The sequence below is a fragment of the Chrysoperla carnea genome, chromosome 2 (assembly GCF_905475395.1).
Source record: "Chrysoperla carnea chromosome 2, inChrCarn1.1, whole genome shotgun sequence".
NCBI classification, from domain to species: domain Eukaryota; kingdom Metazoa; phylum Arthropoda; class Insecta; order Neuroptera; family Chrysopidae; genus Chrysoperla; species Chrysoperla carnea.
The window spans coordinates 95,810,908-95,824,806 of NC_058338.1; the positions used below are offsets into that span (position 1 = coordinate 95,810,908).

At 28.1% G+C, this 13,899-nt stretch overlaps 1 protein-coding gene across 1 annotated transcript; it reads right to left on the minus strand.

Annotated features, from left to right (window-relative positions):
* Nucleotides 1–1,473: 1,473 nt before the first annotated feature.
* LOC123293086 (zinc finger protein 271-like) lies at nt 1,474–12,974 on the minus strand. The gene is made up of 4 exons (XM_044873802.1): nt 11,959–12,974; nt 11,619–11,640; nt 9,975–10,210; nt 1,474–1,737 (listed from the first exon to the last, which is right to left on the minus strand). Exons 1-4 carry the CDS (start codon nt 12,823–12,825, stop codon nt 1,474–1,476), a joined length of 1,389 nt encoding a protein of 462 aa, XP_044729737.1. The 5' UTR covers nt 12,826–12,974.
* Between the last annotated feature and the right edge of the window lie 925 nt (nt 12,975–13,899).

Below are 13,899 nucleotides of genomic sequence, written 5' to 3' on the forward strand. Positions count from 1 at the left end.
TAGAAAAATTCGTAAATGTTAACTAGACTATAAAAAAATCACTGTGTTTTGACATCAAGAATACTTGAAGAGATATTTATTTATCTATATCGATTTGATGACGCTTTTCTTTTAAATTAGTTGCTTGTTAACAGTATGAAGTTAAACTGAGTACATCCTCCTCACTTTCGACTTGATTTTTGCCACATTTAATCACATGACCTACTTTCAATAGTATTTCACTTTTAGTAAAATTACGATTACTCGGCTTTGTTTGACCCCAACAACAAATTTCATAAATATTAATCATTCTCTTCTTGAAAAATTGCACAAAGAATATGTATTGCTATGTTATTTTTAAAATTTGTTACTTTATGTCAGCCATGTTTTTTTAGCCCCGCCCATATGTCAGATCCCAATAAAAAGGAGGTATTCTAATCCTGCAATGCATGATGGGAAATGTGTCCAACGTTTTACATATTAACTGTCAACTAAAGTGCTTTCATGCTTACTCCCATAATAATAATAATAAATATTTTTATTATATTTTATAGATATCTCAAGTATTATTAATACTGAGAACAAATTAGTTAGTAATATCATTTAAAAAAACAATTTTTAATAATATTATAATATTGTTACAAAAATCTAAACAATTTCTTTATACAAGTACGCATAAATGCACTTCGAGAACTAAAACAACAAGATTATGGTACTTTGGTTACACCGTTCTATCTTCAGCAAGAATGTGAAGCCGTACGTAAGGAAATAAATTTCTGAAAAACTTAAAAAAATTAAAAACTTAAAACTTAAAAAAAATTATTTAAAAATATTGATGCTACGAACAAAATTTTGGTTTAGGTGTTCATAGAATCGTCTAATTAGTCCATTTCCGGCTGTCCGTCCGTCTGTGGACACGATAACTCAAAAATGAAAAAAGATATCAATTTAAAATTTTTACAGCGTACTCAGGACGTAAAAAGTAAGGTCGAGTTCGTAAATAAGCAACATAGGTCAATTGGATCTTGACCTATGGGCCCGTAGGACTCATCTTGTAAACCGTTAGAGATTAAAAATTTAAATGTAAAAAATTTTCCTTATAAAAATATAAACAACTTTTGTTTGAAACATTTTTTTGTAAACATCATTGTTTACCCGTGAGGGCGCAAATTAGGCGTAAATTGTATCGTATGTATTATATAAATTGTATATGTATGTGCAATGTGATAGAGTAAATCAACACTATTTATGCATGGTATTTCAACAATTAACTCAGTCAATTGTTTGTTTTCACTTGTTCTCTGTTATGAATCCTCTGATGCTGAATTAAATTACATTTTTGATGAAATGCTTTATCGCAAACATCACATGAAAATGGTTTTACTCCGCTATGAATTCGTTCATGTATAATTAAATTATGTTCATGAAGAAACATTTTATTACAAATTTGACAGGAAAATGGTTTTTCTCCAGAATGAGTCCGTTTATGTGTTTTTAACTGCTTTGCTGAATAAATGATTTCTTACAAATTTCACAAGAAAATGGTCTTTCTCCAGTATGAGTTCGTTTACGTACAATTAACTCATGTTTATGTGTAAATGCTTTTACACAATTTTCACATGAAAATGGTTTTTCACCGATATGATATCGTTTATGCGTATTTAAATTGCTTTGCGTAATAAAAGTTTTATCACAAACTTCACAAGAAAATGGTTTCTCTCCAGAATGAGTCCGTTTATGTGTTGTTAAAGTGCTTTGCTGGGTAAATGATTTCTTACAAATTTCACAAGAAAATGGTTTTTCTCCGGAATGAATTCGTTTATGTATAATTAAACTCTGTTTGCAAGTAAATGCTTTATTACAAATTTCGCATAAAAATTTCTTGTTTTCATTTTGAATTGATTGATGTTCTAAATCATTTTCATCAAGTATTTCATCCTTTATTATAAATTCTGTATTTAATTGATCTTCAAATTCGCTCCCTTCGTGTTTAGTTGTAACATTTTCTTCTTCTATTTCTTTTTTAATTGCTTCATGATCCTCCGTCTCTGTTTTAATATTTTCTTCTTTAATTGAATCACTTTCATCAAATATTTCATTTTTAATATTAATAAATAAAAAATGATTATTTACATCATCAAATGAATTATTTTCCTTTGTTTTTTTATTCGTTTCACTTAAATTAAAAGCTCCGTATAGTTAGCAGATAAAATTGTTATTTTTCACTCAAACTATTTCCATTCATTTGGGAATCGTTTGGGAGGATTTGGGAATATAATTTTAGAATTTGGGAATTATTAGTTTTCCTGTAATTAATGATTCTTTTTTCAGCGTATAGTTAGCAGGTAGGAAATTAAATCCACTTAATTTTTATGTTATTCGAAAGGAAATCATTTGGGAATTACGATAAACACGGTTTCAGAGTTTGGGAATGTATAGTTAATTAAAAGTGAGGCGCTGCGACCGCTTAGAAGTATCAATAAAGGCGGGCTGTTGTGCGTTAATTTGAAATGATATATCAATTTGTACATTATGCAACTAACTTCATCCACTTCGCAGATACTACTTCTTGATAATTTTTAAGCCACACTATAAATTCTACAAATTTTCAGGAACAGGTGCGCTAATGCTTTAGTACATAGCGATCTTTCTCCTTCTTTATAACCTTCATGACCTGAACCATTAATAGGGCTTTTCATTTTTAAATCACGGTTCACATTTGTTTCGTACTAAATGATTTATAACCAATGTGATAAAATGAATAACAAATATCTTCTATCTTAGTCCTACTTATTGCTGTCAGTACGAAAAAATAAATTCTGCACTTGCGCATATGACATGATGAAAAGGCCTATTGTTATATAGCAGTATGGCGCCAATATTCAAATATTACTGAATAATTTATGTAAATGTTAAGTTTTATTTTGCCTTAAAACTGTTCTTATTCAATTGGAAATCGTTTGGGAAGATTTAGGAATATATTTTTATTATTTAGGACTGATTAGTTTTCATTTAATTAATTAGTTCTTCAAAGCGTATACTTAGAAGGTAAAAAATTAAATTTTCACCATTTTTACGTTATTTGATAATAATTTACATGGAGACTAATGTAATTAATTTGGGAATCACATTAAACACGGTTTTATCATTTGGGATACTAAAATTATTTAAGTAATTACATTTATTTTTTAGTTGATTTTTTGTGGTTATATTAATGGCGGCAATATTCAAATGTTACTTCATTGACAATAATTTTGTTTTTTTAATTTATGTAAATGTTAAGTTTTATTTTTCATTAAAACTATTCTTTTTCAACTGGGAATCATTTGGGAAGATTTAGGAATATATTTTTATTATTTAGGACTGATTAGTTTTCATTTAATTAATTAGTTTTTCAAAGCGTATACCTAGAAGGTAAAAAATTAAATTTTCGCCATATTTACTTTATTTGATAATAGTTTACATGGAGACTAATCTAATTAATTTGGGAATCACATTAAACACGGTTTCATCATTTGGGACACTAAAATTATTAAATTAATTACATTTATTTTTTAGTTGATTTTTTGTGGTTATATTAATGGCGGCAATATTAAAAATGTTACTTCGTTTACTATAATTTTGTTTTTTAATTTATGTAAATGTTTATTTGACATTAAAACTATTTTTATTTAATCGGGAAATTTTCAAAGGTCAGGAATCGTTTGTAAAGGTTTGTTTGAAGTGTTTTGGGAGTGATTAATGTCAAAATATTCAATGGATATTTTCTATATGATCATTTGTATCATTTTTTTATGTAGGTGCAGATTAATGCTTTATGCGAAACTACTTTCAAATTTTTCTTATTTTTATTAAAGATTAATAATTCGTCCAATAAAAGAAGTGTTAATTAGAAAGTGTAAAGTGTGGATAGGATGTGGATAGGAAGGGAAATTATTGATAGTCTAACTGTTTATTCTAATAAAGATAAATAAATTGATCATGAAATAAAAACTGCATTTGTATTGATAAAACTGTAAATAGAATATTTATTCTCTTATAGTAGGTACAGGTACAAGCTAGCGTAGGAGGTATTTGAAATGTATTTAATTTGGTTTTCTTTTTGTACTATATAATTTCACATATTTGGTTGAGTTGATTTGAGCATTTTACAGAGTTTTTAGCTTGATATATACGTAAAACTCGAAAAATAAGTTGAATCGAGGAAAATGCTTCAAACGAAAAAATGATATATTCAAAGGTACACATCTTATACGGGTATTCAATTCTATCAAGTTTTCGGGTTCAATAAAAAATTCAGTCTGATCCATATCTTACAAACAATAGCCGAGCACTTATTTTTTTTTTGTAAATAACCGAATAGTTAAGACAGAGTTTTAATTTTTTTGCGTGTTTCTTCATTCCTATTTGAACAAAAAATGGTTTTTATGGAAAAATAAACCACTTTCATTGGATTTATTGGAAAATATTTTTCGAAGAGTGTCTTGATGACGTAGAAACAATTATAAGTTATAATTATTTTGGGTAAAACTTTTCAGTCCGTTTTTCGTTAACTATACTGTTTTCGGCAAATGTTTCGAACAAAAATGTTACATTTTTAACCATAAAAACTTCTAATTTAAAGTGTTTCTCTATCTGCTACCAATTACGGAGTAGATTGAGCTTTTCATTGAACTTGAAATCTTAGGTCAAGTTTATAAATATCGTAAGATGTGCGAATATTCACCCAAAATGTTTTGTTTGAAACTTTTTTTATCGATAAAAGTTATTTATCGAGTTTCAAGTATATGCTATAAACTCTTTATATGAAGCAGGGATCATAGTGTAGGAGGAATCGGCGCTTGAGTACCGAAAACTATTCCACCTCAATTTTTTTATGCGATCCTCTTCAAATTGCCCTCCTTATGATATAAATGCATGTTGCCAGGGCGCAACCCGGTGCCATATTGTTTAAACCGAAATTGTTTAAACAATTGCAAGGAATTGTTATTTTTCGACCGGACAAATTTTTTTTATATTCTTTATTGAAATACCAATAAAAAAGGTCCTATGACTTTTCACGATAAAGTTAATAGCTTTAAAGATATGAATTTTTAAAGTTTCGAAAAATCTCAAATCTGCGTACTTTGAATCATTATTTATCAATTATCTTAAAAACTATCAACTTTATCAAGATTGTTAAAGAGAGCAATGTTATTAATAATTAAATTGTCTACAATTTGTTTTAAATAAATTTTTTCCTGAAATCAATTTTTCAAAAGTTATTTAAGCATAAATCGAAACATGTAATTAAAATTACTTTTTTATCAGTTTATATTACTTTTTTGTTATTATCATAGTAATTTTTGCATTTATATCAACAATAATAAGATATAATGGTATTTGACTATTTTTTGAAATCACAATTATTTATAAAAACAATCACATTGATGCTGATACTCGAATTTTTTGTCACGTTGCTTATAATATTCAGTTGAATTCTGAAATAATAATTCACAGTGTAGACACTGATGTTTTTGTACCATGTATTTATTATTGGTCCCGGTTGAAAAAAAATGGTTGTTCCGGACTATAACATACCCGGTTTGTGAAGTTTTACCTGCTTTACACGCATTTACGGGTTGTGATACGATTAGTAAAATTAGCACAAAAAAAAAGCTTTAGAAATAATAAAAATTAAAGAAAATCTTGATGCTTTAGTCCCTCTTGGCAATGGCTTAGAATTAAGTAGTAAGGAGTTAAAAGGTTTAGAAACCTTGTATTTAAATATTTTGGGTAAAAAAGGTAGCACTGCGGATGAAGCTAGACAGATAATTTTTTCTCGTTGCTTTGGCACTAATATTAATTTACCTAAAATTCCGTGCACATCAGATGCCTTGCAATTGCATGCACTTAGAGCTTCTGTCCAGACATACCTTTGGAAAATGCTTTGAATCCCCAATATGAAATATTATATTTTACGAATTTCGGTTATAAATTAGAGAATGGTACTTTGTTACCTTTATTTATGAACAAAAACCCATTCCCAACTAATCTTAAAAAACCGTGTAATTGTAAGAAAGCCTGTAAAACCAAAGCTTGTTATTGTAAAAAAAATAATATTAGTTGCATACTTCTATGTGGTTGTGATTCAGAAGACTGTAAGAATATAATATATAAAAATGATGTTGATAATGAACAAATACTTATTTTTAAATCTTGTTTTATTATTTCATACTTCTCTATCTATAACTTTCGTTTGAAGAAGTTATTCATTCAATGTAATTAAGGTAAAAGACCCAGTTATTGACACTTACAATTTTATTTTAGTTAAAAAAAAAAAAAAAAAAAACAAATCAATTTTAATAAATTAATAGATATAATTTTTGAATTATAAATTTTAAGATAATCGGTTTTTTGAGAAAATTGCATTCGTTTAATTAGAATAAAATTGCAAGTGTCAAACAACTAAGCCAGTGTCAATAACTGGGTCTTTTACTTTACTTTCCGTTTAAATAACAAAAAAGTAATATAAACTGATAAAAAAGTAATTTTAATTACATGTTTCGATTTATGCTTAAATAACTTTTGAAAAATTGATTTCAGGAAAAAATTTATTTAAAACAAATTGTAGACAATTTAATTATTAATAACATTGCTCTCTTTAACAATCTTGATAAAGTTGATAGTTTTTAAGATAATTGATAAATAATGATTCAAGACACATACAGGCCGACGCAACGCATACCTGTGAGCGCGCGGAATTAACAATTAAAAAAAAAAGATATAAACAATGAAATTTTTTTAAATCTCTTTTAACAATATTATTAACAATTGTATAAAGAATTAAAAAAAAATATTACTTAGACATTATGTTTTTTTTTAATATATTTTTCATGGGTCGAAAGTACCCAAATTTGAGATTTTTCGAAACTTTAAAAATTCATATCTTTAAAGTTATTAACTTTATCGTGAAAAGTCATAGGACCTTTTTTATTGGTATTTCAATAAAGAATATAAAAAAAATTTGTCCGGTTGAAAAATAACAATTCCTTGCAATTGTTTAAACAATATGGCACCGGGTTGCGCCCTGGCAACATGCATTTATATCATAAAGAGGGCAATTTGAAGAGGATCGCATAAAAAAATTGAGGTGGAATAGTTTTCGGTACTCAAGCGCCGATTCCTCCTACACTATCAGGCGTACTTGAGTTTGCGAAATTATATCAATTAAAAACGGGAATGCATTAAACACCATATATTATCTATGCCAATATAGTGATAAATGATAATATATCGTATTTTCAAATGAAGTAACATTTGAATATTGCCGCCATTAATATAACCACAAAAAATCAACTAAAAAATAAATGTAATTACTTAAATAATTTTAGTATCCCAAATGATAAAACCGTGTTTAATGTGATTCCCAAATTAATTACATTAGTCTCCATGTAAATTATTATCAAATAACGTAAAAATGGTGAAAATTTAATTTTTTACCTTCTAAGTATACGCTTTGAAGAACTAATTAATTAAATGAAAACTAATCAGTCCTAAATAATAAAAATATATTCCTAAATCTTCCCAAACGATTTCCAATTGAATAAGAACAGTTTTAAGGCAAAATAAAACTTAACATTTACATAAATTATTCAGTAATATTTGAATATTGGCGCCATACTGCTATATAACAATAGGCCTTTTCATCATGTCATATGCGCAAGTGCAGAATTTATTTTTTCGTACTGACAGCAATAAGTAGGACTAAGATAGAAGATATTTGTTATTCATTTTATCACATTGGTTATAAATCATTTAGTACGAAACAAATGTGAACCGTGATTTAAAAATGAAAAGCCCTATTAATGGTTCAGGTCATGAAGGTTATAAAGAAGGAGAAAGATCGCTATGTACTAAAGCATTAGCGCACCTGTTCCTGAAAATTTGTAGAATTTATAGTGTGGCTTAAAAATTATCAAGAAGTAGTATCTGCGAAGTGGATGAAGTTAGTTGCATAATGTACAAATTGATATATCATTTCAAATTAACGCACAACAGCCCGCCTTTATTGATACTTCTAAGCGGTCGCAGCGCCTCACTTTTAATTAACTATACATTCCCAAACTCTGAAACCGTGTTTATCGTAATTCCCAAATGATTTCCTTTCGAATAACATAAAAATTAAGTGGATTTAATTTCCTACCTGCTAACTATACGCTGAAAAAAGAATCATTAATTACAGGAAAACTAATAATTCCCAAATTCTAAAATTATATTCCCAAATCCTCTCAAACGATTCCCAAATGAATGGAAATAGTTTGAGTGAAAAATAACAATTTTATCTGCTAAGTATACGGAGCTTATATAAAGTTCTTATATTTTCAAAGGGACCATTCTCAATGTCTGTGATTGTTACCACAGATAATTTATGTCCGTTCACAAATTATAGTTTTTAATTTAAAACTGTCAGAGGCGGACAAAAAATAACATGGCGATTGTGAAGTACAGCCATAAAATTATTATTTTATTATTAATTACTCCATAATTAATTAATTAAATATACTACATGACTGTGACTTTGATACTTTGATGTAAAACCGCCATAGTTAACCAAATTTCAAAAATATATTTTGAACAACTTACCACTGGCTGGGAGGTTGCGAGTTCGAACCTAGGCAGCGGCAGTGTGAATAAAAATAGTTAATAGGACGGTAAATTGATCACACTGTCGTCGCTTGGATAAGAACGAAGTAACAGACTCCATCCACATCGTGAAAAATGTAATTGTGTATATATTCGAATGTAATTGAAATAAATAAAGATTAAAAATAATGATGTGGTTGACCTCTGTTAGAGACTTAAATGTCTGAGGATCGGAATTAAAACCCCATTATTATTATTATATCAGTCATTTACATTCACAGATTATAGTTTTTAATTTAAAACAGATTTACAACTCCCTGAAAATTTTTTACTATTTTTTCTTCTCTGAAGGTACTTTTTTTTCCAGGTGGCTCTACACATTATATTCGTGTAGGGCCATCTATTAATTTTGATAATAATTTATCCATTTCAATGGTTGTTGGGGAAACAATATTTTATATATTTTTAAATCAATAAACAATATGTCTTTTAAAATTCGTTTCGTTTGTATTCTCAATCTATTGCGTTTATTAACATTTTGTGGACCATTTGTGTAGTGACTTTATTAAAGTGTTTAGGCCGTTTTCATTGTGCCCCTGTTCATTAATTAATTAGTGTAATATAGTTTAGGTCGTTTTAGTACTTATGATAAATTTAAATGTACCCAAACTAAAAACATCCGCTCGTTGCATACGAATTTCCATGCATTAATTCTAGAATTCTATTAGCCTTGTAGCCTTTATGTTTGAATGACAACCGGGCCTGTTTTCCTTTACAAAAAGTTAAAAACCGGCACTGGGAAGAAGTAAATTAAGTTTTTATTTTTTTTAGAAAATTATGTATTCAATAATAAATTCCAAAATAAAATGAAAACTTTAAATTTTCTAATTTAACAATTTCACCGGTATTTCTTCTTTAATTCTTGCATGGTCCAATGTAACTGTTTCAGACTTCAAATTCAAATGTCTTTCTCGTAAATGATTTTGTTTATGTTTAATTAAATGATGTTTTAAACTAAATATTTTATTACAAATTTCACATGAATAAGGTTTTTCTCCGGTATGAATTTGTATATGTCGAGTTAAATCACTTTGTAAATTAAATTTTTTATCACAAACTTCACAAGAAAAAGGTTTTTCTCCAGTATGAGTTCGTTTATGAACAACTAAATTGCTATGATTATTAAATTTTTTATCACAAAATTCACAAGAAAAAGGTTTTTCACCGGTATGTATTCTTTTATGTTTAATTAAATTATCATTTTGATTGAATGTTTTATTACAAACGTCACATGAAAATGGTTTTTCTCCTGTATGAATACGTTTATGTTTAACTAAAATATGTTTATGATTAAATGTTTTATTACAAACGTCACATGTAAAACGTTTCAAGATAGTTTTTACATCTTCCATTTTATCAATAAACTCTTCACTTATCTCTTCATGTTTCATTGTAATAGTTTCGGTGGTTTCTTCTTGGATTTCTTCTTTAAACAGTATATGTTCAAAAGTTTCTTCAGGTATTTCTTCTTTAATTTTTACAAACTCCATTGTTTCACATTCTTCAATAATCTCTGTATTTAATTGTTGTCCAAGTTTAATATTTTCTATGTTACCAAATTTATTATCAAAGTTATAAAATGAATTTTTATCCATTTTCCTTCTATTCGTATATTCTATTAAAGTTCACAAATAAAACCTAATAAAATAGTTTAATGTCAACAACATTGGGTTGCGTTCAGAGAAACTACAATAAGATATGGCATGTTCCTACTGCCGTGCTTACAGTTTATTTGACAATTCAGCAAAGAAAAGCTCTCCCTTGTTTTCTTCACTTCCAGCTGGAAGAATCTGCTAGCTAGCAACAGTTATGACGTTAGAAATAACAGTTTTTTTTTTTTTTATATAAACAAACATTTATTAATGTATATTTCTCTTTATTAGTACAATTAAAATAAATATCTAAAACGAAAAAAATCGATGCATCTTTTAAATTTTTTACAGTTATTTATTAGCTGTTGAAAGAACTTCGTAAAAAAAGTCGACCTCTTAGAGGCGTATACTTAATGTCACAAAAAATGCTCGTTTTACATATAATATTATATGTAAAACGAGCATTTTTTGTGACATTAAGATACCTAACCCCATGGGAGTTACATGACCCAGCGTTCTCTAGATGTATAAACTCTTTGAATATTATAGGCTTCATTATTATAATATGAAGACTAGCAGACACGCACCCGCTTTGCTGAGCAATTTCAACTTTAAAAACAAACACTATCGCGTTACAACTCTCACTTATCCTCCCGTTTGTTCACTATTTTATAAATTTAATTTTTTGGTACGGAACCCTATTTTTTTTTAAAATAAAATTTAGCGCTCGCTGATAATGTATTTAAAAATTAAGAATTTTCATACAAACTCTCATTCCTTTTTCACCACTAAAACGACAGAGTTTCATACACAGATTATAATCTTTAATTTAAAATAGATCTGAAACTCCATGGGAAATTTTCAAATAGATTATATGTAATTGTTATTACTTTTATGAAATTTTTTACTAATTTAAGCTCTAAGACGGTGCCATACTCCAGATGCCTTTACACGCTTAAGTGGTTGGGCCATCTATTTGTTTGGAAAATAATTTGCCTATTTCAATGGTTGAGGAGAAACAATATTTTATATATTTTAAAACATATAAACAATACGTCTTTCAAACTGTGCATGTAGTTAACATTGGTTAAGTTTTTTTGTGCGTATTCTCAATTGATTGCGGTTATTAAATTTTTGTGGATCATTTGTGTAGTGACTTTATGTATTTAGGCCGTCTTCATTGTGTTCATTAACTAATTATTGTAATTTTATTTAGGCCGTTTTAGGTGTGTTTATACACCAAACTAGTAAATAATAATTTAAATATGTTATACAATGAATGCTATTTTGTTTAATGGTTCCCACCATTTAAAAAAAATAGTTCACTGTAAGTGCTTTACTCCAGGAGGATTTTTGACCCACCATTCATGTTCAATATAGTTGCCTATATATTTATGTAATAAACTTACAATCTGTGGTTTCATACAAACTATCATTCCTTATTTGATCCCCTTAAATAATGAAAATGAAATCCGGGGCTGGAAAGAATTATTAAGGCATAGAAATTGATAAAAATTTTATTTTTTTTAGAAAATTATGAATTTTATCAAAATAAAATGAAAAATACTTTATATGAAAAACGTTTTACTTCTTTTCTAATTGGTACAGGTCACGTTCAAAAATTTTCATCAGATATTTCTTCTTTAATAAATACATTTTCAATTTTAATAATTTTCTCTGGTATGTCTTCTTTAATTCTTGCATGTTCCAATGTAACTGTTTCAGACTTCAAATTCAAATGTTTTTCTTGAAAATGATTTCGTTTATGTCCAATTAAATGATGTTTTAAACTAAATTTTTTATTACATATTTCACATGAATAAGGTTTTTCTCCGGTATGAATTTGTTTATGGCGAGTTAAATTACATGATGAATGAAATTTTTTATCACAAACTTCACAAGAATAAGGTTTTTCTCCAGTATGGATTCTTGTATGTCTGATTAAACTCTGTTGTTGAATAAATGTCTTATTACAAAATTCACATGAGAGCAGTTTTTCTCCAGTATGAATACGTTTGTGAACCACTAAATTACTAGGAGTACCAAATTTTTTATCACAAATTTCACATGTAAATGGTTTTTCTCCAGTATGCGTTCGTTTATGTGTAACTAAACTACTTTTATCACTAACTTTTTTGCCACAAGTTTCACATGAAAAAGGTTTTTCCCCAGTATGAATTCGGCTATGTTTAATTAAATTATGTTTCGCAGTAAATTTTTTATCACAAATTTCACATGAAAATGGTTTTTTTCCGATATGCATGAGCTCATGCTTAATTAAACTTTGTTTTAGAGTAAAAGTTTCACCACAAATTTTACATGAAAAATGTTTGTCTTCGATATCAATCTGTTGAAGATTTTCATTCAAAATTTCGTTCTTAATTATAAGTTCTGTATTTAATTGTTGCTCAATTTTAATATTTTCATAATTTTTGAATGTGCTAAGGAAATAAATTTCTTCCTGTTTAATTTCAGCAGGTTCTTTCAACATTTCTTCTTTAATTGGTATATGTTCTATTTTATAAACATTTCTTTCAGATATTTCCGTTTCAATTTTTAAAAAGTCCATTTTTCCAATTTCTTCAATTATTTCATTTGCATGTTTTCTTCCTTGATAAATAAATTAGTATCTTGCATCATTTTAATAAAAAAAAAAGGCATTATTTCATTATTTGTCATTTTCTTTCCAGTCATCTGATGGTTGCGTTCACACTGTTCGCAGAAACTTGACTAAAGATGTAATTTAATGATGACCCTTGACGCTGGCTTTGAGCGACAAATTAGGATTCTACCTAGCTAAAAAATAGAACTATGTGCAGAGTCAAATTTAAAATATATAACTTCCTGATGACGCTTGACGCTGGCTTTGAGCGTCAAATTAGGAATCCACCTAGCTGAAAAAATGGAACTGTGTGCAGCGTCATATTTAAGAGATGTAACTTCATGATGACGCTCGACTCTGGCAAAGAATACAGATACATGAAGAACAACAGTTCTATACAAATTATACGAACTCACCCTTAGACCATATATTTTAAATAGATGAGCCCAGCGTATACTAAGTATGTATATTTTGGCTTACAGAGTAGATTAACAAAGACAAAAATACAATATTCAAACAGCTGACGGAGAAACACGTAATACCTAAGGATGGCATTCAATGCGCATGATCGTATGACCGGAATCAGCTGCATCAATTATCTGTTTATACTCCTCATTCACAACTGCACATAAAAATTTATTTTGTTTTAACATTCAAACGATTAATATTGTTAGATAATTTTGTGTTAATTCTATGAAAAAAAATTTGGAAAACGGTTGACCCTGCAGATCATCCTTGTAACTTCCCGCTAAGTATTGACTCATAACGTGTAAAAAATTCGCGCGACGTTTGATAAAACACTATTTTTTAAATTTTCAAATCGCAATAACTTTAGAATGAATAAACAGATTTTCATGCGGTTGGTGACATTCGACGCAGTTTTTGAAGCTTCATGAAGAATCTTTAAGTTTCAATTGATAGAACAAAAAATTTTGAGGTTATTCCGAAAAAACGCTTTTTTGGGTTTTCTTTCGTCAACGATAACTCACGAACGAATCAACCGATATTGACCGGACTGGTGGTGATCGACGTGGTTTTTTG